This window comes from Hibiscus syriacus, unplaced genomic scaffold (genome assembly GCF_006381635.1).
Source record: "Hibiscus syriacus cultivar Baekdansim isolate YM2019G1 unplaced genomic scaffold, ASM638163v2 tig00012523_pilon, whole genome shotgun sequence".
Classification (NCBI taxonomy): Eukaryota; Viridiplantae; Streptophyta; class Magnoliopsida; order Malvales; family Malvaceae; genus Hibiscus; species Hibiscus syriacus.
The window spans coordinates 568,613-592,977 of record NW_024062285.1 but is presented as its reverse complement, the minus strand read 5'-3'; the positions used below and the strand labels follow the sequence as shown (position 1 = coordinate 592,977).

General features: G+C 36.4%; 3 protein-coding genes and 1 pseudogene across 4 annotated transcripts; 1 reads left to right on the top strand and 3 right to left on the bottom strand.

Annotated features, from left to right (window-relative positions):
- Nucleotides 1–3,742: 3,742 nt before the first annotated feature.
- Nucleotides 3,743–6,761, bottom strand: LOC120205596 (annotated as a pseudogene).
- Nucleotides 6,762–8,181: 1,420 nt separating this feature from the next.
- Nucleotides 8,182–11,305, bottom strand: LOC120205597 (rhodanese-like domain-containing protein 4, chloroplastic). Of its 2 annotated transcripts, none has more exons than XM_039205447.1 (8): nucleotides 10,488–11,305; nucleotides 10,087–10,222; nucleotides 9,927–10,007; nucleotides 9,644–9,718; nucleotides 9,305–9,379; nucleotides 9,128–9,208; nucleotides 8,614–8,802; nucleotides 8,182–8,490 (listed from the first exon to the last, which is right to left on the bottom strand). In XM_039205447.1, the coding sequence occupies exons 1-8, from the start codon at nucleotides 11,099–11,101 to the stop codon at nucleotides 8,443–8,445; spliced, it is 1,299 nt and encodes a 432-aa protein (XP_039061378.1). In that variant the 5' UTR covers nucleotides 11,102–11,305; the 3' UTR covers nucleotides 8,182–8,442. The 2 variants fall into 2 exon arrangements, with proteins under 2 accessions (XP_039061378.1, XP_039061379.1); XM_039205448.1 differs by having other exon boundaries at nucleotides 10,087–10,189; nucleotides 10,488–11,303.
- A 931-nt stretch (nucleotides 11,306–12,236) lies between these two features.
- LOC120205595 (chitinase domain-containing protein 1) lies at nucleotides 12,237–15,146 on the bottom strand. Its single transcript, XM_039205446.1, has 8 exons — nucleotides 14,789–15,146; nucleotides 14,619–14,692; nucleotides 14,468–14,548; nucleotides 14,306–14,390; nucleotides 14,110–14,207; nucleotides 13,901–13,988; nucleotides 12,879–13,233; nucleotides 12,237–12,611 (listed from the first exon to the last, which is right to left on the bottom strand). The coding sequence occupies exons 1-8, from the start codon at nucleotides 15,056–15,058 to the stop codon at nucleotides 12,355–12,357; spliced, it is 1,308 nt and encodes a 435-aa protein (XP_039061377.1). The 5' UTR covers nucleotides 15,059–15,146; the 3' UTR covers nucleotides 12,237–12,354.
- A 1,795-nt stretch (nucleotides 15,147–16,941) lies between these two features.
- Nucleotides 16,942–23,634, top strand: LOC120205594. The gene is made up of 9 exons (XM_039205445.1): nucleotides 16,942–17,285; nucleotides 17,532–17,717; nucleotides 17,898–17,990; nucleotides 18,103–18,285; nucleotides 18,365–18,467; nucleotides 18,580–18,756; nucleotides 19,463–21,882; nucleotides 22,170–22,768; nucleotides 23,187–23,634. Exons 1-9 carry the CDS (start codon nucleotides 17,046–17,048, stop codon nucleotides 23,194–23,196), a joined length of 4,011 nt encoding a protein of 1,336 aa, XP_039061376.1. The 5' UTR covers nucleotides 16,942–17,045; the 3' UTR covers nucleotides 23,197–23,634.
- Nucleotides 23,635–24,365: the final 731 nt, after the last annotated feature.

The window sequence follows — 24,365 nt, the reverse complement described above, 5'->3', positions numbered from 1 at the left end:
TTATAGAAAGAAAGAAAATTTCTTAAAGTAAGTTTAAAATTTATAACCTTAATAAATATAAAAAAATTAAAGGTGAATATTTTAGTTAACCTTAATAACTATAATATATAGACCATATACTATATAATATACATACTATATATAATATAATGTATATTAAATATTATACTACATATACTATAATATATACATATTATATGTTATGGGAATGTTATAATATAGATACTATACGATATATAATATCCATCCAATAATTTTTGGACGAAAATAGACGTACAACCACCGTAGGCGTGACCAGTTGGCAAAGCAAGAGCTCTTGGGATTATGAGTTGGTCTCATGTCTTAGGTTCAAACTGCGTTGGTTGGGAATTCTGAAAAAATGCGGGGGGACAGAGTGGTGGGTTCTTTGAGTCCATCAAAAGGTTGCCTTATAGGGTCGGGCTCTTTAGCCTGATCTTGGGAGGTCCTACGTTATAAAAAAAAATAGACGTACACAGCTTGCATGTGGCGTATCATCGTTTTCCTATATTTGGTGCAGGGATGAAGTTAGAAAGGCAGCACTTTAGTTTTGTTTTAGTTTCACTTGTTTGCCTTTTCGTTTAAACTTTTGCTTTTCTGTTTAATGCTTTGTCTCCTTCTATGTAACACATGGATTGCACTCGGTTGCTTGTGTTTTTATTTACTTTTTATTATTAAATAAAAGCTTGCATTTCTCGGTTAAAATAAATAAATAAATAAATTAAATATTATACTATACACACCATTTGAAGTATGTAATATTTAAGTGTATATTTAAAAGATAAGAATAAGAAACCAAATAACGAATTATTAGAGATACTAGTTTTTACTAATCTTATCCAACCCTAATTTGTACCTAAATAGAATCTACAAATATTGGAAAAGGGAAGTAGAAATATATTTACAAATTAGTTATTATATATGTAAGTACTATGTTGCTTTGTTGAGTGTTCAGATTATTAAAAGTTATAAAATAGTCCCTCAACTATAGAATGTTTTTTGTTGAGTCCCTCAACTATTAAAAGTTACAAAATGATCATCTAACTATTCATTGTGTTGTAAACTCGTCATTTTTTGTTTCACTGTTGTTTGTGTTAGACAGAGATATGATAGTCGTTTGATTTTAAGATCAGATTTTATCATATTCTAGTCAGTAGGTTAATGTCTAACTCAAACTACAGTTAATTTTTTTTAATGGAAAAGGACAAGTTTAGAATATAATGAATAATCGAGTGACCATTTTGTAACTTTTAATAGTAGAGAGACTCAACAAAGCAATAACCTATAATCAATGGGGTATTTTGTAACTTTCAATAGTCATGGGCTCGAGAAAACAACATCATACAATCAACGGACCATTTGTGCACTTTACCCTTAAAGTTAATAAAAAAATAAATAAAAGTTAATGAGAATTTTAAAAATCTTGAAGGGTCTAAATTAAAATACCATCTGTCTCTTTGCATGCAGAAATGCTAACGTCATTAAGAAAAATCTTGAACCCTAAGCAACTCGAAAGTGTGATCATCTCCTTCTATAAATATCTCTGCATTTTCACCATTTGGATCACCACTCTCGTTTCGCTTCCATACAATCCTATAGTAGTTTAGCAATTTTAAGGTGGTGTGTTGCAGCTATGGTTTTCAAGGCTTCAACAACTGTTTTTCTTCTTCTTTCCCTTAACCTTGTCTTGTTTACTTTGGTTAGCGCTCAACCTCCGCCTGCGCCTCCGCCTCCGCCGTCCTGCCCCATCGCAAATCTAACAGTCTGCCTTTTTCAGCCGAATAACCCGGAATGTTGCCGCATTCTTGCTGGTCTTGGTCTTAATGTTAGAATTTGCCTTTGCAGCGTTCTCAGAAACTTAAGTATCGCAGGCATCAATATCGGGAGCCTCCTCCCCCTCAGCATCCTCAACGCTATAGTTAATGTCACACTCAGAAACTGTGCCATACAAGTGCTCCCTGGCTCTTGCTAGTGAAATCAATCTACTGAGTATGCTCATCATTCGTCCATCGAGACTCTTATCGTTTACTTCTAGTTTGTGTTTCAACTGTCGTGGATTGTCGGTTGATTACTACGTAACCATTAAGCAATCATAAATAATCCTGGACTTTACAGTACTTGTTTGTAAGCTCCGACGTAACAAGTAATGTATGTGTGTACTGTGTTCTGTTTGCGTAATAAAATGATGGGTTAATATGTGGTTAGGAATATAATTGTTAATCTATCTATTTCTTCTTTTATCCTTTTTATAATGTGGACAAATTTTCTGAAGGGTAAAAGTATCTAGCAGATCCTTTTATTATAAGGATTGTATTAGTTTAATCCCTATGAATCAATTTACTCTCTTATGAACAAGGTGAACGAGGAAACAAGATATCATTGGAAACAAGGTGAACTTGCCGTTCGTTCAAAATATTTCGACAAGATATCATTGGAAGAGATTAAGGTAGACATGACGAAGTTACGGATTCATACATCGCCAGAAAAATGGATAGGACAGGTAAACGATTTGGTTTTGTAAGATTCGCAAATAAGACGGATGCGTATAGAGAAGGGAAAGGCTTGATGGCCTTAGCTTGACAAAATGATGGATTAATATGTGGTTATGAACATAATGATTGAACTACTTATGTCTTGCATGTATGATGTTTTGAATGGTCTAAGTATTCGAGTAAGTATTCGATTGAGTAAAAATGTTTGAGTTAGTTGAATTGACGAATCATATTTTATGATTCAAATTTTATTTAAAATTTTTAAGGTTGAGTTTATAAAATTTATCGTTTTTTATATACTCCCATATATATTTTGGTTGAGTTAAATTTTAGCATGAACCAAGTGGACTCCATGGTAAATAAATTATTGTTATTTATTGAGAACCCGGGTTCGAGCACCATAGAACAAGTACTCAACTCTCATGCTTACGACTTGCACGACAACTTGAGAGTTAGGCTTCTTACGACTTCTACGGCAGCAATTATTTTCACATTTAAGGAGAATATTAATGTAGTTAGGTTTCTTAAGACTTCTACGGAAACCATTACTTTGTAAACAAACAAAAAAGAACAGAATTTTAACTTACACGAATAGCACTTTTTATTATTTGCATCACCACTCGCAGTTCACTATACCATACAATTCGACGGCAGTGTAGCAAGTTCAAGGTGTTGTGTTGCTTCAGTTATGGCTTCCACGGCTACAGCAACGACTGTTTTTCTTTTCTCCCTCAACCTTCTCTCTTCTTTACCTCTCAAGCTCTAACTCCGGTTCCCGCTCCGCTTCCAAGTTTATGCCCTGGGCTAGATGTCTGCTTTGCAGTGCTGCCTAAGGTAAGTAGCAGATGCTGCGCCTACATTGCTGGTAGTAATCTTGATGCAGCAGTTTGCGTTTGCAGTACAGCTCTCAGAATCCGGCACATCAGAAGCCCTACCTGTATTGTTAGACTCATACTCAACGGTTGTGATCGGCAAGTGCCCGAAGGTTTCACATGCCAGTGAAACTAATCTACTGAGTGTGCCCATCAGTGCTTCATCGTTTATTTTTTACCAGTACTTTTAGTTTGTCTGAACTGTGGTGGATTGTTGATTGGTTATGACAACCATGAAACAATCACAAATAGTCGTGGATTTTACGATATTTATTTGTAAACTCCGACGTAATAAGCAATATATGTATGTATTATGATCTATTTGCGTTATAAAATAATGATAGATTAATCTGTGCTTCAGTGTGCCGTCTGACCCAAATAGTCCATGCTGCAGGCGCCTTGGTGTGGTGGTCTCACTGATCTTGAGGCTGCATTTTGCCTCTGTGCCACTCTCGTCCATGGTCTTAAACTCCCTTTCTCGGAACCCAACATTCTCATAGAACAAATATTGAAAGGCTGCGGTAGGCAAGCACCCTTCGATTACAACTGCTAGTGAAACCAATCTATCGAGTATGCTCATCATACATCCATCAATGCTCCATCGTTTATTTTTACCATAACTTTTAGTTTGTGTTTGAACTGTTGTAGATTGCTTATTGGTAAGGACATAACCATGAAACAATCGTTAATAATCCTGGCTTTTCTAGGCCAAATCTTGCATCTCTAGTCGTGTACTGTGCTGGACTTCAAATGAATTCCTCACCGTCGTGCAATACCCAACGAAGATCAGGAACATATCCCATTTCCTTAATCGAGTGCAACAATGTATTCAGATTTGCATAGATTTTGTCAGCCATTGGATGTGATCTATCTCCAGCAGTGAGAGTGAATTTGGTTTCTAACAACGATCCAACTGGTTCCAGGAGGCTTTCTTAAGCCCTTCTCTCTGAGACGCCTTCTCATTTGTCTGGCCCTCTGACCAATGACCTGCAGCAGCATATACATTACAAAGCAAGACATAGTTCCCAGGGTTCACTTGATCCAATTCAACAATTTTTTCAAAAATGACCTCAGCTTCATTAGTATACCTATGATCTCTATAAGCACTAAGCAGAGCTCTCCAGATTGAAGCATCTGGTTTTATGGGCATTGATTCAATGAACTCTCTAGCCTTGTCTAATCTACCTGCACGACCAAGTAAATCGACTACACATCCATAATGAGCAAGCTGAGGAGTGATTTTATAATCATGAATCATTGAATCAAAAAGCTGCAGTCCTTCCTTTATCATACCAGAATGGCTGCAAGCTGATATAATAGATATGAAAGTTACTTCATTTGGTTGGAAACCATCCTCTAGCATTTGTGAGAAGGCAAATAGCATCGTAACCACAACCATGCATTCCGTAACCAGTTATGATAGCATTCCATGAGATAATATTTCTCCTTGGTAAGCTTCTGAAGATTTTTTCAGCATTTCTCATGCTTCCACACCTTGCATACATTGTTATAAAAGCATTTTGAAGAGGCAAACTGTGACCTAAACAGGATTCCCGCCGTACCATATAAGCATGCAAACATTGACCCAGAGGCAAATGAGCAAGATGGGTGCATGATGAGAGGATAGTTATTATGGTAACTGTGTTGGGATCCACTTCTGAAATCATGCTGCTAAAGATTGAAAAGGCAACATGAGCTAGGTCATTTTTAACATAAGCGGCAATCAAAGCATTCCACGAGATCAAATCTCTACCAGGAGAGGTCTCAAAAAGATTCCTAGCTGTAGCTTCATCGCCACAGTTAATATACATAGCAGTTAATGCAGAGTTCAAAGGTACATTCATTTCTATCCCTTGCTTTATCACAAAACCATGAATTGACCTACCAATATTTAAATAAGTTTCGTCTTCGCACGCATCAAGGACTGAAATAATTGTATAAGAGTTACGCTCAACATTAGTTTCTTGCATTATTCCAAAGACTTCCAATGCCTCACTTCCCAAATTGTTACGGGCCAGAGCGAAGATCAACGTGTTATATGAGATCACATCTACATTACTCGTCTCACCAAAAACCTTTTTTGCAGAATCTATACAATTTTGTTCAGCATACATATTCAAAATTGCATTCCGAATATTAATATCCATCCACATCCCATTCTTGCTTGCATGACCATGTAAAGTTTTACCCTTTCGTAAACCCTCAGCTGATTCTGAACACAAAGAAAGCATAACGACAATAGTTCTTTCATCTTCCTTGTTGCCTTCAGTTCGCATTTCAATAAACAAGCTAATCGCTTCCTCATAATAGCCATAGTCAACATATGCATATATCATCGAATTCCAAAGTGCAACATCACGTGTGGGAATACCATCAAACAATTTACATGCCAAATTCAAACTTCCAACCTTTGCATACATGTTAGTCAATGCGTTTACTATGAACAAGTCATTGCTGTAACTAAACTTAATGGCCATTTGATGAACTTGATTACCTAATTCAATAGATCCAAATTCTGCGGAGGCCTGAATAAGAGCCAACACTGTAACAGAATCAAATTGGACTCCGTCTATTAGCATTTTCTCAAAAAGTGTCATAGCTTTCAAGGATTCTCCAACATCCAAATACCCCATAATCATAGCATTCCAACAAACTGTATTCCGAATGGGTATTTTATCAAACAAAAGACGAGAAGCATTCACATCAAAACCCAGGTAAAAGCCAATCAAAGCAGTACCGACATGAGGATACAAATCAAACAACCCATGTCTCAAACAATAACCATGAAGCGCCTTTCCTAACCTAACTTCCACAACCTCCTCGCACACTAAAATCATCGCTACTAATGTACGTGAATTCGGCCTAAAACCCTCTCTTTGCATCGCCGTCACCAAAAACGCCACCTCCTCGAATCCCCCATGCCAGGCATACCCTGATATCATCGCGTTCCATGAGATTAAATCCCTTTCACCCATTTCATCGAACACCTTACGTGCTTCTTCAAGCAGACCGCATTTACAATAGAAGTCAATAAGGGCAGTCGCAACTCGAACATCCTCGATCAAGTTGGTGTTTCGAATGCTCGTGTGTATTCTCTTCCCGGTTTCAATGGCGTTAAGCTTCCCGCAGGCCTTTAAAACCAAAGGTAAAGTGGCCTTGTCGGGTGGTAAACCCAGAGATTCCATGTGGGTAAATGTAGAGAGAATTGCGGGGTCATTTTTGAGCTTGATTTGGTGTTTGATAATTGAATTCCAGGGCTTGTTCGTATCATTCTTGGGAGTAAAATGTAGGCTTTGGAGGCTTATCAGCATCTCATTTATGTTATTCAGTTGGGGATAAGGGAAAACAGGGAGATGAAATGAAAATGATCAAACTTGAAGATAAGCTACTCAGTTTCAATGTAAGCTTAGCAAAATGTTACACGCGCGTAGCTCTATGTATACGCGCGTAACTTTTAAAATATTAATGATTAAACGGTAAATTTATTTAAACACAAGTATTTATACCATTTTAATATGATTAATTTAAAATTAAACTTAATTTAATAATAAAAAAAGATGTACGACTCATTTTTTTCTTTTCGTCTTTGTTAATTGATAACAGTATTAATTTTATTTTTATTTTCAATTTTCAATAAATATATATGTATGAAACATTACGTTTCTTTTTTCTTTTGACATATTTTTCGGTCATTTGATCGTTGTTTTTATTTATATTTTTTTAATGATTGATTTAACATTATCACAACTGATCAAAATAACGTTTATATATTATCTTGTTACTTTATTTGCCTATGTAGATAGCTTTTCATGTCATTCGAGTTTGATTTGTGATTTATCGGTGATCTTTTAATAACTTGATCCCCTTTTATGATTTTATTTATTGATACAATCAAATCTGTTTGTATCAATCTTTATTCCAATTTCTTGGTTAGAATTTTAATCTTTTTTATAGTCTTTATGTGATCTTAAATTGATAGTTTTGTTTTAATTATTATAAAAAATTGTTCTAATTATGTGATTAATTTACGATCATGCTTATTAATCTTTATTATAATTTGAGATATTTCATATTCTTAATAAAATTTCCAATTTCTTGGTTAGAATTTTAATCTTTTTTATAGTCTTTATGTGATCTTAAATTGATAGTTTGTTTTTATTATAAAAAATTGTTCTAATTATGTGATTAATTTTCGATCATGCTTATTAATCTTTATTATAATTTGAGATATTTCATATTCTTAATAAAATTAACAGCTTCTATCAAAAATAAAAAAAAAAAGTAAATTACATGGTTGATCACATTTGTTTAAACTTTGTATGCTTTTACTCATCGAATTTTAAAAAATAACATTTGGTCGCTTTCATTTTTATTTAATTAATATATAACCACTTAGAGTTAGCTATCGTTAGACCTTTAACTAATTACTAACATGACACAGTGAATATATAAAATTTAAAAAAGATAATGTTCGAGTAAGTTTTAGTTTTCCACACTAAAATTTCAAAAGTAGCAAATTTGTCACTAAAACATCAAATAGATCATTGAATAATGATTTTATATCTAATTTACTCCAAAACCTTTTTAATTTTAATTTTTTCCAATATATATATACTTTTTAAATTTTAAAAATAAAACTTAGAAATCAAATAGGACCTATAAGGTACTTTTACCCTTTTACTTTACCAACCAAATGAGCTCTTAACTGATCCTCCTGCATGTTAATTTGGCTGAAATGGTACTTTAAGCTTCAATAAGGGGATTGCAAGAGGAAATATATTATTCGTTCAAAGTTTAACTCAAACGTCAAATGAGAAGCTATGGAATTAAGCTAAATCATACAGCAACATCTACAAGTTACCTAATAATTAAGAAAAGAAGGGCAGCAACAAGAAGATCGAGGCAGACTACTCTATTTTCTATTATACAAATCCATGTTAAGGAGGGAGGATCACACAATTCACTCCATAGCTTGAAAACTTACCGATCAACCAATTTACTTGCTTTCCTTAGGTTGCAGAAGAAGCTGAACACCCCGGCTTCACTAACATCGTGAATCTCTAGGGCTGTGACGGGGTAGGAGACGTAGGAGGCTTAAAATCGGGGTACTGCAACGATAAAGAAATGAACATTGGCAGAATATAAGTGATTTTCCAGCGCATAAAAAGATGGAATCTGTTCCTGTTACAGGCAATGTACAACATCTTAAGGATAAATGGAAATGGCATTACTGAAGGATATGGTGAGAGTGGTCTCGGAGTTCCAGAGCTTCCATCTGCCTTGGATTCTGGTTTCGGTACTGCATTAATTTCGGGTACGGATTGTGCCGATACTTCGTCTTTTGGCTCCGGGTTTGCCTCTGTAGGTGCTGGAAGAGCCTTGCTAGTAGTGGTTGGTGGTATAAGGGCCGCCCCGATTTCCTGAGTTCAAGGGCAAATGCAAAAATAGAAGCAGCAGTGGTTAAAAATGTCTATGCATGACATATGTATCTGACTCGTATCTGAATATGAATTTGGGATATGATCCTCCAAATTAATATGTGAAATCTTGCAATGGAATTCGATATACCCGTGTTGAACATATAAGATATCTATGTTTGAGCCGCATGGTATTTCAGACAAGTTCAGCACAGGCAACATAGGTTATTTCTCTTCCCGGAATAGCTTTTCTCAGCAAGAAACCGACCTCACTTACCAGATAGATAAAGAATGAAATAATAAGCATGATTAATATAAGGTTGGCTACCTTCATATCGTCGATAAGTTCCTTAGGAGCCACTTTCGTGCTTAAGAATTCATCAATTTGTTTAAGAGTTTGCTTTCGATCCTGTTACAAGTCGCAGGGTAAAAACGTAAGGCACAAAAATACTTAATTTCAATTAAATTCATGGGAAAAAAGACTCAAATAGAAGTGGAGACTTACCTCTGCAAATAGGAGCTTCTTGCTTAGAAGCTGAATAATAGCAGCTGAGCCCACAAGTTGAAGAACAGTTTCTATCTGAAGATGATGAGAGAAAACCACAATTTGAGTTGTTTTGATGAAAAATACCCAAGTATTATAGAAGGGACTTAAAAACTATACTGCTCGGATTCTTCATTTTTCAAGTACTCATGTCCAACACATTTTCAAACATGTAAGGACACGTTCCTCGGCTCCAAGGACCATCCAAATGCATAACTTGGAAAAAGTTGAGCCTACCGGTCTCCGACACATATCCCTATCCGACACTCACAACCAAGTAACAATGCTCAAAAACCATACCTCTGAAAATGCCAATAAGCCTAATCCAGTAGCAGCAGCAAGCCCCAGTGTAACAGACAAGCCATCCGATCCGTCCTGCATATCATCACAAAAATATAGAGGAAAACGAAAGAAAAGGTAGGCAAGTAAAACATTCCGACAAAGAGCGTTGAAGTAGAGCTGCAAATTTTCTGGTTTATACTTTTTGTGTCTTGTTGTTGCCGAAACAGAAGATGTAAAAAATTCCCAGTTCGGTCAAGATCTAGGAATTGCATGAGAAAAAAAATGAAATGAAGATACATACCCCTAAGGCCCCACTTAAAGTTTCTGTCAAGTTACTAAGATCAAGACCTTTCTTTGGTGGTATCCATGGAAGACCACTATTCTGCAAAATTGCAATCAGTCTCATAGGATGCAATTGCTAAATTAAAGAACCGAGATGACTCAGGACATCCAAAAAGTACCATCCATCCTTGTGGTCCTTCCGCGCCGTCTTTTATCGCATATGCAGCTTTGAATCCATTTGCAGTGACCAATTCTGCAACGAGCTCAGAATTCCCATCAAATCTGGCTTTCAACACAAATTTAACAGCACTAGGATTAAAGAGAAGGCAGATGACCGTATCCTCAAGAAGCAACTAGGCAAATTGAAGATATTACATTATTTGTGCAACCACTGATCCATTTCATATCAGATGCAGAGATATCATCACAAATCAGAGTGGATTCTTAACTAGTTATAATTATAGCAATGCCATATGCATATGCTATGGTTTAGCAGCAACAATATCTACATTCAGTCAATATAATCCATACATACATGGAAGAATATATGAATCAAAAGGCATAGGATTCAAAATCTTACTTGTCCATGATAAACAAGGTGGTAGTTTCTGGTTCCTTGAATTTCAAAGCCAGCTTTTTGAAGAACCCAGGCTTGTCTTCACCATTAAAGGCAATCGACACAGGCTTCTTCCCGAAGCCCCTTATATCAGGGCCGCCAGCTTCTCTAAACTCCTTGGCTCCTCTTATGTCCAACAACTGAGCAGTGGCGTCCTCACCTAGCTTGGCATAAGCACTCTTTGAGGTTTCAACTCCCCATGGCTTTGAATTCTTGAACAGCTGAGACAAGATCAATGGAACTGCCAAAGCCACCGCACCACCGGTTGCAACAGTGGGATTCTCGGTCACGAATCTGCCAACACTATCGACGACCCCATTTGGATTAAAATCCAACGACTCGGAGCCTGTAGTCTGCTGGAGTGCTTCCTCGTACGACAAAGCTCTAGATAAACCACCGGGAAGCAGTGAAGATAGAAGCACTAGACCCCCATGAAGAGCTGGTGGGGTCTTGACAAAAGCAGAAAAGTTAGGATTTTTGGGCAGGGAAGCAACCGGGAGTGATGAGAATGAGACTCTCCTGGTTTTGCAAAGAACTGGGAGAGGTGTCAAGCTAGCTGCTGCATGGAGGACCTCCATGGCATAACTTTTTAAGCTGAGATGAGATCAGAGCCGGGTCTCAAAGATGTGATGGAAAAGCTTGAAGCTTGGGCAGAAATGGAGGATTTTTGGTGTGCTAGAAGGAACTGAGGTGGAATCAGATATTGGGATCTTTGCCATTCATTTGATGACACATTGGAAGTGAAATCAGAGGCATTTGATCATGTCTTTAGCTGGACTTTCCAGTTGATTTGTGTGACTGACAGGTGTCCGGAGAAGCTTAATAGCTTGACTTTTGTACGGCAAATGCATCAATTGGTCTAGTAGCTTAGTGACACAATTCATTGTCAATGTGAGATATGCGTAGGGACAAAAAGGGAATCTTATACGTTTTAAACGACGGACAAGGATACATGTCGTCTTTTTCAAAGATTGATTTTAATTAAAACTTTGGGTAAACTACATATTTAGTATTTAAACTATCAGTTTTGATCTATTTTAGTATCTAAACTTTTAATTTTACCAACACCATACATAACGTTTATTTTTCATTTCATTTTAGTACCATACCTAACGTTTAGTTTTCATTTCATTTTAGTATCTCATCATTAAAAACTTAACGCATTTAGTACATAAACTATTAATTTCGATCTATTTTAATACTTAAACTTTTAATTTTTTTAAAAACTTAATTTTTGAACAGGTACTAAATAAAATAAAAACTAAAATTTTTAACTACAAAGTACTAAAATGAAGCAAAAACTAAACTTTAATAATGATTTTAAAAAAATTGAAAGTTTAAATATTAAAACGAATCAAAATTGATATTTTATATATTAAACGCGTAAATTACCCTAAAATTTTAAAATATCACTATTTTTTAAGTCGGTCTTTATATCAATCTAATAGTTAGTTTAGATCAAGAGGTAATATTTCTTCTAAAGACTCGATCATTTAATAATGAACGTCCAAATACTCTACAGTCTATGGTACTTGAACTTGAAACCTTTAAGAATAACAATCATTGCTTTAATCACATAACTCTAGAATTGATATTAGATGACAAGATCTTATTGATACCACCGATATCTTCAAGACGACCATAATTTATTTTGATAGTGGGACCAATAACCGGTGCAAAAAGGACAAATGTCAAAGAAGAAGAGTGCATGGACTTGAAAATCTTATTTCAGCTCAGACCTTACTCTTCGTTGCATATGGCATAAAACCCGAAATTCTTCCAGCAGAAAGGGAAAGCCCCAAAATTATATGTTTCAACAGAAGTGGAATGATTATAGAAGATAAAAAAAGTGATCCAAACCTTGCCCAATTTCCCATATCGAAATGCCGGTTCCCCAGAATAGAGCTTCCTCTAGCCGCAAATGAATTGACATCAATGACGGGTAGAACACCACGTGTTTGGCATTGTCATCATCGGAATACACAAAAAAATGCTCTCCGGTGTTCTTTTCCCATTGTAGTACGGGTCTGTGCTTTTCCAACAATGAGAGGTAATCTCTACCAAGGATTGCTCCACCCCCACCAGAACCTGATCAAGGTTGATAGAAGAAGCCTATAAAGTCGCATGCAAAACTCATCTTTCGACAGATATACCTCTAATGGTATAAGTTGCAAATTGTTATGGAAGGACATTTAAGATGCGGAACAACTTTTTTAACATAAGCTAAGGGCTCGATTATGAAGTTCACAGATTTGTTAAGATCACTAGGTCTTAGGGATATGACTATAGTCTAGACAGTTTAATAATGTGACAGGTTTAGAATCAGCTTAAGAAATATCGGAGAAGATCAGATACCTTCTGAAAGGACAAAATCATTGCCGTAAAAATTGATGCCAAGAAATATCTTTGGAGCCAATATCTTAGCATTGTTACCCGTGGAACCAAGAAGCAAGCGCAAGGTAAAGCGTATCCACTTGATAGGAGCATTTGGACCAGGATTATTAGGACTCGAGAAGTCATACGTCATGAGTGAAAAACCATCCACAGCACCACTCAAGCTCTGACGATCTTCTGGTCCAAAATCATGCTGCTGGAGTGCATCTGAACGTGGTGGGCCTATAACGTATATCAACTGCAATTGCTGCTCAGGATTCCTGGTAGATTTCACAGAATGCAGTGCATGTCCAAGTTGTTTTATAAACGTGATGGCCTAGGTTTGAAAACAGCAAAAAATCTTTCAGACCTCATAAATCAGCAAGAACTAAATTTAGGTAGACTGTTTCATTTTTAATTGCTACAAACAAAGAGTTGCTACAGATCAGAACAGAAGAATGCATGACGATTGAGCTAAACTCAAAGTTTGATATCAAATAAGAAAAAGGAAAATACAAGGCTTTTCTTGTACAGGTTTCCTTATAGTAACAAGACTTCTAGTTTAGATGCCACTAATGCCTAGCCTCAAAAAAAGACTGAGTCAAGGCTTCATTCCCATAACTTAATATAGAGCTAAAAGGGTGCATAATGCTTAGTCACCCATAAATAACGCATTGCATCAGAAAATCTCAAACTTGAGATAATGCTTTGGAGCCCCAAACTTTATACAGAGTTAAAAGGATTGTGAATCCAGAAAGAAAAGAATATGAAAGAAATAAAAAGAAGTTGATCCCAAACAGAAAAAAACAACAAAAGGAATCTATGTACCAGGTAAAAAAATGGCATAGTTAAATCAGAGAGTACAGAAAATAATAACAAATTTGCATGATCAGGCAGTATAGCCCACAAAATGCCACTTCAAAAAGTGGCTAAAACCCCAAGTCTTGGGGACCAGAATTACACAGTTTTAACAAATATGAGACATCAATTAGGGTGATAATTACCTTATTCCTCAAGTCTGGATCACGCAAGATACCATATGCAGCCCATCTTGACCAAGACTCTAGCACAATACCATCATACTCCATTTCTCTATTCATTAAAGAAAGAATCCACAACGAATAAAATTACAACAGATCAGCAACTTGTTAGGACGTACTTGTAAAAAATGTCTTATGCAACAAAAGACCATGGAGTAAGAAATTAGACTTACTTGCACTCAGTTACTATGAGATCAATAGCTTTATTCCTCAATTTCTTCTTTTTGAACAGCTCCGTAGGATATGCTTCCAAAACTATTCTAGGTAATACCTATAAATATATCAAAAACATATTTCATGATAATGAAAATACTTTGCTAGCAGGCATACAAATTATTCAAAAATGATAAACAAATAAACTTAAATTACCAAAGCATCTCCTCTCATTCTAAGATCTGAAATCCATCCTTTATCAGCATTATGTCTCCCTTCCAGAATCAAGCTGCTCCCATGGCTGGCGAAGATTTGTTTAATCTTTTTAGAAATTTTAAACTGTTAGCTTCAAATTCGTTAATTAAAGATCGGGTTTACCTTCTCAAATCATACCAAACGGGTGATAAGTGGGTGAATTTAGAATTAAACCTCTTTGCCATTTCATAACCCTTCGAATTCCTGCAAAAATTTTGCTTGAAACAAATACTGGATTATCATAATTTCAGCTACCTTAGTGAAATTATCTTACCATGTGGTAATGTAAGCCAATACTGGATAATTATAATTCCTTACTGATTCATTTCCAGCTATCTTCGAATTCTCCTGAAATTACTTATAATTTCAAACTTTTAGCTGAAAATTGAAAAAAAATGATGAATGTGCTCAAGCCTATATATTTAATTTAAATACGGTTCTTACAGTGAGGATATCCTGGAAACTAATATCTGTTTTGATGAGTCCTCGTTCGGTTACGACCGGTTCCAAAGGTTTCGCTCCTGAACCATATTTGTAGACGTATACGAGAACAGACACTGCCGGAATTACTATGAAGAAGACTACGAAAATACCGATGAGCTTACGCTCCGAAGCGTCTACATCGCTGAGTTTCTTTTCCCGAGTTTCCGATTCAACTCGCTCATTGCGCCGGTCTTGACTCGACTGCCCTCGGTGTTCCCGCCTCCTCGCCATTTCTTACTCCGGTTTTCGAGTCACGAGTGAGTCAACTCAATGCTTCCGGCTGAGAGAAAAGAGGCTAGTACTTTCCCGACATAAAAAACGACTTGCCGTTTTAAACAGATTTGGTTCCAATATGACAATTTTACCCATCCTACTCGATGATTTTACACACAAGTCTATAAATACTTAGAGAACAAATCAACAAATTATAATCGAGAATCGTCTTATAGATTTTACTAATTAAAGAATTCAATCAAACAATATTATATAATCGAGTTTTATTTATATATTTTACGATTAATTTACATTATTAAACGTAATATTGTATTACTTAATTCAATGTTTCAACTCTCGTGGGTATAAATAAGTATTTTCGACATGTATTATCTATTTTTGAATAAAACTCATACAACTTATTTTCGTTTAAATCTTATTTTTATCCTAAATTACGTTAATATTAAAGATTCCAACTGAAAAAATATGTCATGCATTGCATACTAATTACAATAATAATTTAAATTTAACATATTAAAATGTAAATAACACCATTAATATTTATAAATACATTTTAACAAAATAAATCTAATTTTATAGTTAATATGATAGATATCATTTATTAAAATTTTAGAGAATATGTGATTTAGAAGGAGCATAGTAAAAAAGAAAAGATCCAACGAGAGAGATTAATTTGGTACAATTTCTTAGAATTCTTTAGTTTTTTTGGATGACACCATTAGATAGGTCACCTACCATGAGCATGCTTATTGCTTTTGGTCTGACCATTAGATAGGTGTGGCCACGAATAATTTATTTTTTTTGGGTGCAAGATCTCTCGGCTTGTTCGGGCTAATTTATATGTAATATTTATTTAAAGATAATTTTTTAAATATTTTTATTGTTTTAATATTTATGGTATTTGAATTTGAGATCTTAAAAAATATTAAAAATTCTTTTACTATTAAAATCGTTTGATTCGTATGATTTTTGTATAACTTGACTGTAGAGATAATCAAAGGTGTTTCTTTATTAATATAAAACTAAAATTTTATTTATTTATTTATTTATTAATAGAAAACATTGTAGATAAATTTAAAATTCGAGTGATAGAGATATATCTTATTAACCCTTAATCCAAAATTAACAAAATCTTAAAAAATACAAAATAGTTAAATAATTTCATCAAATTTACATGTACATTTTTTTCTTCATCTCTTCTGTTTCTCTCTCTGGCAGAGATTCTACTATCATCACCCCCCTCAATTTTCATTTGAAATATAAGAGAAACCCTCAAATGCACGAACTTCCTCGACGTCAAACAAATACTATATACCTCTATCGCGCCTCCAAGCCTATTATTCTTGTAACCAAACGCACTATTTTCTTCGTCCCCTGTTTCTTTTTCTTCGACCCTTTACCACAAAAACCTAAAGAAGTATTTTTTTTTTGGATCCTTGACACGCTTTTTCGCCCTTGTTGTTTTTAATTTGCTGATACTTCCCATTTTCCAGGATTTTTGCAGTTTGTATTTAGGGTTTTTGATCTCCTCACAGCCCTTGTTGTTTCCCATTTCATTACTTGTAGGGTTTCGCCCCCCCCCTCTTTTTCTTTCCTATTTTTCAGTTTCCATTATTTGATTTGTAGGGTTTTGTGAATTTTGTTAATCGACCAGGGAAAGGAAGAAGAAAAAAAAAAAGAAAAATCTTTTTTATCATTTTGCATTGGAAATTTATTGGAACATCCGCGCTTCGTTTTGGCTGTATATGCTGCATTACCTTGGAAATTATTCTGGCTTTGTTGGCGGATTAATTAAAAGAAAAGAAGAAGAAAAAAAATCCTCTCTTTCTTAAATCTTAGATTCGCCAGGAAACTGGCCGTATTGTAAAACGATTCATTTCCCTTTTTCTTTTTTGTTATTTTAAAACTTTGAAGTTTTTGGTTGCGTTGTGGTGGTCGGGAGGGTTTAGAAAATTGCTAGGGACGAAAAGTGGTTTAGGATTGCATGGGAGAGCATGAAGGGTGGGCGGCGCTGCAGCCACCTAGCGGGCTATTGCCGAATGGTTTGTTACCGAATGAATCTGCCTCTGCGTTTCGGGTGGTTGACTCGGAGCGATGGAAGAAGGCTGAGGAAAAAACAGCTGAACTTATAGCCTGCATTCGGCCCAATGCACCCTCGGAAGGTCGCCGTATTGCTGTAGCTGATTATGTACAGCGCCTCATTTCTAAGTGCTTCCCTTGTCAGGTCCAATCCACTGACTATCCCATTATAATTTATATCTTGTTCGATGTCATTATTTTGAATTATGTATTACGTGTTGTCTAATTGTGCATTTTCGTGTCCATGTATTTGATTAAAAATGTTAAGGCTAAATGTCATCACATGAAAGATTAAAAAGTTTCAATCTTTACATTTCATGTTTGGGTCCATGAGTAGAGGATGAATGTAAAATATTATATTGAAGAGGAGTTGCTTGCTTTTTGGTGATAGGTGTTTACTTTTGGGTCTGTGCCCCTCAAGACATACTTGCCTGATGGAGATATTGATTTGACGGCCTTCAGTAAGGATCAAAGTTTGAAGGATACATGGGCTCACCAGGTTCGGGATATGCTGGAAAATGAGAAGAATGAGAATACTGAATTCCGTGTTAAAGAAGTTCAGTACATTCAGGCTGAGGTAAGTCGGAATGAAATGCCATTTGTTGATAGTTCCTATGGAACCTTGAATTCTGTCATTTATACTTAGAATTCTTTCATAAAATTAGTTGTTTAATCTCTTCCAGGCATTTGTTCAATCTTGTTATCTTAATACACTAATTCCTTTTGGTATTTGCTTTTCCTTCTCATACATTTCCAGGTGAAGATAATTAAGTGTCTTGTAGAAAATATTGTTGTAGACATTTCATTTAATCAACTTGGCGGATTATGTACCCTTTGTTTCCTTGAAGAGGTTAGTGATGCTAAGCCTGACACTTCAATACAAGTCTGCAGATTTGTTTTTTGAATGATACGACTTCTTTTTGGATTTTGTGTAAGTTTAAACTTAACATCCGTGTATGTAGGTTGATCATTTGATAGATCAGAACCATTTATTCAAACGTAGCATCATATTGATAAAGGCCTGGTGTTATTACGAGAGCCGCATATTGGGTGCTCATCATGGACTTATCTCAACTTATGCTCTGGAAACCTTGGTTCTTTACATATTCCATGTTTTCAATAAGTCCTTTTCTGGACCGCTGGAGGTGGCTATGTTTACCTTTCTATTTTATGGCTTTGCATTTGCTTGTACATCCGTCTGATTTTTCCCCTTGTCATGCATAGGTCCTGTATCGTTTTCTTGAGTTCTTTAGCAAATTTGATTGGGAAAATTTTTGCGTCAGCCTTTGGGGTCCTGTTCCGGTTAATTCTCTGCCAGACATAACAGGTATTGCAATTTCTGGAATATCTAATGCTAAGCTTTGAACAAGAACCTTTTACTTGCAGAATGTTTCCAAGCTTCCTAGTCTTAATTTCTTTGTTTGAAATGCTTCTTGCAGCTGAACCTCCTCGGAAAGATGGTGGAGAACTGTTACTTAGCAAATATTTTCTTGATACTTGTAGTTCTAGATATGCTGTTTGCCAAGAAAATCATGGTCAGCCCTTTGTTTCTAAACATTTCAATGTGATTGATCCTTTGCGTATAAATAACAACCTTGGGCGTAGCGTCAGTAAAGGTAGTTATGTATATAACTATTTAGTGGTTATTCATTGTGCTTTAGATGTTTATCCACATTTTATGAATTTTTGCTCCTTTGTTTACAATTTTCTATGCTTCTGGTGGCATAACTGTTTGATATATTAAAATATCATTTTTTCCTCTATCATGTTCTTTTATGGACCTATGGTAAATCCTTTTGAAAATATATCGTAATGAATTTCTAATCGAGTCTCATGCTATAAGATTTTGAAAACAGTGAACTTAAATTGGTAGAAAGGAATATGAGTAGACTGTTATTGCAGGGAAGAAAGGTGATTGTAAACAATTGGAATCCTAGTTCTGCATAGTTTTGTTCTTTTACTGGAATCTTATTTGACCAAGAGAGTCATATGCTGAGAACTTTTGAAATATTAAACATAAATTGGTGGAAAGTAAGTTGAAGAGATTGGTATTGGCAGGCAGAAAGGTGATAATGAACATTTAGAATCATCATTTTGTTTACTTTTGCACTGTTTTGGCACTTATTTGGGAACTTATATGATTAAGCATTCATGAATCAAAGATGGGTATGAATACTATTAAATTTCTTCATGTTCATCTATGTAAAGCTTTTTAACGGTTGTGTTGCTTTTGCATTATTTGAGTTGTCAAATTTTATTGTCGCCTTTACGCACTGCTAATAATAGGCTTTATTGTGCATAACAATAATATGTTTTTTCCAGGTAATTTCTTTAGGATACGCAGTGCATTTGCATTTGGAGCTAATAAGTTGGCAAGGTTACTTGATTGTCCCAAAGAGGACCTTTATTTTGAAGTAAATCAATTCTTCATGAATACATGGGAAAGGCATGGCAGTGGTCAACGCCCTGATGCACCCGGGAATAATCTGTGGCTCATGAGGTTGTCAATTTTGGACAACACTCATGGATCCAATAATGTCAGGAATGTTTCAAGCAGCAGAGGCAATGGTATCTCCTCCAGGCATGACACTCAAGCTGAAGGAATTCAAGGATTATGTGGTGTTTCCTCACAGCAATCAGAAAGCACAAGTAAGATTAGTAATGTATCCACTGTTTCTTGTACCTGGAGCCAAAAGAGTTATGGTAGCAGTAGCAACTCAAAGACCTCCGATAAGGTTAGGCAAGATTCTAATTACAATAAGAATGTGCACAATGGTAAAGGTCAGAGTTATAATGCTAAAGAGAACTTGGTGACTGATATTCAAGGAAGATATCTTTTTGCAAGGACTCGTTCTAGTCCTGAGCTTACTGAAACATATGGGGAAGTTAGCTCTCAGGGAAGGCGGAACAGAATGCCAGAGGGTGGTAAAACTCAGATTGCTTCCATGAGGTCAGATAGTAATGGGATAAAGAATATTGAATCGGATATGAAGACAAGCCATGACATTAAATCTTCGGGTGATGATCCTTCATCTATTAGACATGCCCCAACAGGCTTGAGCATTGATGCTGTTGGTAATCTGAACAGTCCTGTAAGTAGTTACCAAGATGATTTGGGCTTGGGCACTGTAAGTCAGGATTTTTCTTCAATTCCTGATGCACAAGTTATGCCACAAGAAGAGCAAGATCTAGTGAATTTGAAGGCATCTACAGCTCATGGCTTTAATGGTCAGGTTCCTATTCCATTAAATTTAGCTGCAGGTCACTTGCCTTTTCACATTCAATCTCTATCAATGGGATACAATCAGAGAAATTTGAGCGGAGTTCTTCCTTCAAATTTTCAAATGTTTCCCGAAGGATTGGTCTCTTCTCCTTTGGCCCACTATTTTTCTGGCATTGGATTAGCCTCAAACCCGGAGGATCAAATTGAGCCATCCAGTGAAAATTTTGTTTCTCCTAAAATAGACCCAGGGGAAATGGAAAATGAGTTATGGCCTGAACTAGACAAGGGCTCTAGTGGCGGTTTTGATCTTGATAATGGAGGTTTTGAAATGCTTCGTCCAAATGATAAGCATCTGCCAACTTCAGCTGGCTGTAATTTTGTTACTCCATCTAGAGTAGACAACTCTGGTAATTCTTCTAAAGTACAACAGAAGTCTAAAGAAACTCGAGGATCAACTAGGGAAGATCATGTAGATGCTTCCCAACATCTAGATAACAGGGGTAATGATGTTTACTTTGATGAAAGAACCTCAAATTCTAGATCCTTGTCTGCTTTGCGTACAAGTTCACTTAGAAGTAAAACCTCATCTGAAAGTTCTTGGGAAGGTTCATCAGAAAAGGTCTCTAAACCAGCTAGAGAGAAACGGAGTAGAAAAACAGCTGCTTCTGTGCTTCCGTCCGCTGCGGGTGGGAAAGGTAAGAGTGTATCTGAATATTCCTCTCAGGCAGATGACGATGGCAGAGACTGGAATCCACAATCAGTAGTGGGCACTGAAATGGAAGAAAGAGCTACTGGACCTGAATTGATCAGTTCTTTTCCGGTTCCAACTCGTCAAAAGCCTGGATTTGAGGCATCTCAGGCAAGTGGTTCAGATTCGATGATACCCATTGCTCCATTCTTCCTAGGTCCAGGTTCAGGGCAAAGAACTATGGATAATTCTGGAGTTCCTCCGCTGGCCTTCACAATAACAGGGCCACCGGTTCCATTTTTGTTATGCCCTGTGTACAACATTCCAGCTGAAGCAGGAACTCCAGATGCATCAGCTAGCCATTTTAGTTGGGATGAAGGTTTGGATTACAGTGATTCAGGACAAAATTTTGAATCATCTGATGGACCTGATCAGTCTGACATGTTAACTACTTCTAGTTCTACAAGAAAGGTTGCATCTCTTGATCCATCAGAGCATAAATCTGACATTCTTAATGGTGACATTTCTAGTCATTGGCAAAACCTGCAGTACGGACGGTTTTGTCAAAATCCACGATATCCTCCTATGATTTATCCTTCACCTGTTGTGGTGCCACCCGTCTATTTACAAGGCCATTTCCCATGGGATGGTCCTGGGAGACCACCTTCGTCAAATGTGAATCTCTTCTCCCAATTTATGAATTATGGGCCTCATGTCGTTCCTGTTACTCCTCTCCAATCCGTTTCAAATAGACCTGTCAATGTGTATCAACGGTATGTTGATGAAATGCCAAGACACCGCAGTGGTACTGGGACTTATCTTCCAAACCCTGTAAGTCACGTATTACCAATTTGTAATGAGCCGCCTTTATTACCTTAAATTTCTTCCCTTGAACTTTGCATGCTTTGGAGAGTGATGATAGTTACATGGTTCTGGTTGTCCCCACTTTCTCCATTAATTGGTATGCACAATGTTATATAGGTCATAAGATACAACTATATTACTCAATTGCTTCCATTTTTTGAGGTGGTCTTATGTTTTTGCTCCCATTTCTATGACATTTAACCATGATGATAGCCTTCAATAACCTTTTTACATGATTTTCTTCCCCACTTCAGAAAGTTTCAATGAGAGAACGCCAATCTGCAAATTCGAGGAGGGGAAAATATAATTATGATAGAAACGACCACCATGGCAATAGAGATGGAAACTGGAATGCCAATTCAAGGTTCCGTCCTGCTGTACGAAACCATAGTCGCAATCAAAATGAAAAATCAAGGTTCATGTCTGACCAATTGACAGCCGTTAATGGTGAGAGCAGAGCTGAGAGGCCTTGTGGTTCACATAGACATGAATCATTTACATCATACCAGTCTCGTAATGGACCAGCCCGCTTAAACTCTTCTCAAAGTAATTCACCCAGCATGCCTTATGGCATGTACCCGCTGCCAGCCATGAACCCCTGTGGGGTATCATCTAATGGATCTACCATGCCGCCTGTTGTCATGCTCTACCCGTATGATCATAATTCTGGTTATGGTTCTCCTGTTGAACAGCTTGAGTTTGGCTATGTCGGACCAGTGGGTTTGTCAGGCATGAACGAAGTATCACAGCCAAGTGATGGAAGCATCTCAGGTGGGGTATTGGACGAGCAAAGGTTTGATGGTACATCTGCTCAACGATCTTCACAAGAGCCTTCTTCACCCCCCTTCCGAAGGTAATTTATCTTCTTGTTTGTCTTTGGTATCTTATTTCAAAGACTTTACCAAAATCTGTTACCCTGAAAAACTATCGTGCATGTATACTGTTTTCAACTGCCTTTGCTGATCTAGCAACAGGGTAGATTGTGTAGTGATTTCTATGGCACAACCTGAATGAGCTGTCTGGTCATTGTTGCCTGCTCCCACCCTCTTCCTGGCTTGTGTTCTGGTATCTCCGGTGGGTTGTCTCTTAGTCATAACTGATAAACCCTGAGTCCATGACTAGTGGTTATGTATCTTACGTGGCAACCAAGTTGAATTTAAAACTGGATCATAGCCCTCGCTTTGAATTTAATGCCTTCAATATTCTGATTCTACAACCTTCTGTTGTTGGTTGAATTGTGTAATGATGCTCTCATTTATTAATCTTAACAGGGGACTTTGATTTTATTGACTGATGAGCGGTCGAGAAAAATTACAATCGATAGACGAGAAATCCCCACCCTTCCCTTTCCATTTGAAGGAAGATATGATGTTGGGAGAGCCTATAATGCGAGAGTGTACCTCTACTATGCATTTTTGTTATAATCACTCTCATGAAAGCAAGAAGTGCATTTTCTGATTCAGTGATTCTTAATGGTTTTCTCACAAGATGGTTGGCCACGCATGCTTCTTGCCTTGCGCTTGTATGTACACTACGAACGAAGGTGCTCTGTCTTTGAAGATACAACGGAGTGACGGTGAAAACTGAAAACTTGAAGGGTTGCAGGACTCGAAGGTAAAAGAGTTGAGTTTAGGGTTCTATACAATTGTAACTGAAATAGGTGCTCCTTAGGATTACAACCGAGTTCCATATCATTTTGTAAATCTTGATAGGGTTTTTCATTTTTTGATCTTAAAGATTCCAGTCTGTTAGCTGTCTTTTGTTAACTTGTTGGAAGTTACACTGTATTGATAACGTTTTCATTTTTTGATCCTAAAAAAGTTGACTAGAATTACAAATTTTCAGAAACAGAAACTAAGATGTGTTTATGGCTTGCTATGTTCTTCCTTTGTAGATCTCAAGTTATCAGATTTTAAATTAGTTTTCTAAACTTCAACACACCATTTGTTCTTCAGTATTCACTCGCCAATACTAATAAACCTTAAACAGATTAAACATAAAATGAAAATGAAAATTATTGATGTATAACAGGAAACATGATAGCTGTGGATATATATTTGCAGGGCCTTGGACACCAGAAAGAAAGAGACAAGTAAGACAAATTGGACACATCATTGATCAATTTGGAAGAAGCAAGCAGGGCAGGGCAAGGGCTTATATATGGTCGTTGCTGGGTTTTTCTGTCCCATGTCTGGACTACTAGCGGCTCAAAGTAACTGTCTTTTCATCTATTTTTATTTTTTCCCTTTTCCTACAATTTGCATGAAAGAAAAGTGGTCCAATGCTCCCAACAACAATGCACGTTCCAATGACTTCAAATTTAACACCCACTTGCGTTGTTTTGGATTCATATATCCACTGCAAATTTAACTTGATTAAGGTGTCGAATATACATTTTGCATGTCATTAATCAGTTAAAATCATTTTGAAATTTTTGTTGTGCAATAATT

Excerpts from the sequence above, each read along its gene's own strand:
- LOC120205597 (XM_039205447.1), bottom strand. The coding sequence starts at position 11,101 with ATGGAGGTCCTCCATGCAGCAGCTAGCTTGACACCTCTCCCAGTTCTT. Across the intron at positions 9,719-9,926 it reads CTTTAAGTGGGGCCTTAGGG|GACGGATCGGATGGCTTGTC; the intron begins GTATGTATCTTC and ends GATGATATGCAG. Across the intron at positions 8,803-9,127 it reads AACTTATCGACGATATGAAG|GAAATCGGGGCGGCCCTTAT; the intron begins GTAGCCAACCTT and ends CCTTGAACTCAG.
- LOC120205594 (XM_039205445.1), top strand. The coding sequence starts at position 17,046 with ATGGGAGAGCATGAAGGGTGGGCGGCGCTGCAGCCACCTAGCGGGCTA. Across the intron at positions 18,757-19,462 it reads TGGGCGTAGCGTCAGTAAAG|GTAATTTCTTTAGGATACGC; the intron begins GTAGTTATGTAT and ends TGTTTTTTCCAG. Across the intron at positions 21,883-22,169 it reads GGACTTATCTTCCAAACCCT|AAAGTTTCAATGAGAGAACG; the intron begins GTAAGTCACGTA and ends TCCCCACTTCAG.
- LOC120205595 (XM_039205446.1), bottom strand. The coding sequence starts at position 15,058 with ATGGCGAGGAGGCGGGAACACCGAGGGCAGTCGAGTCAAGACCGGCGC. Across the intron at positions 13,234-13,900 it reads ATCCAGACTTGAGGAATAAG|GCCATCACGTTTATAAAACA; the intron begins GTAATTATCACC and ends TTTCAAACCTAG. Across the intron at positions 12,612-12,878 it reads TGATTTTGTCCTTTCAGAAG|GTTCTGGTGGGGGTGGAGCA; the intron begins GTATCTGATCTT and ends AACCTTGATCAG.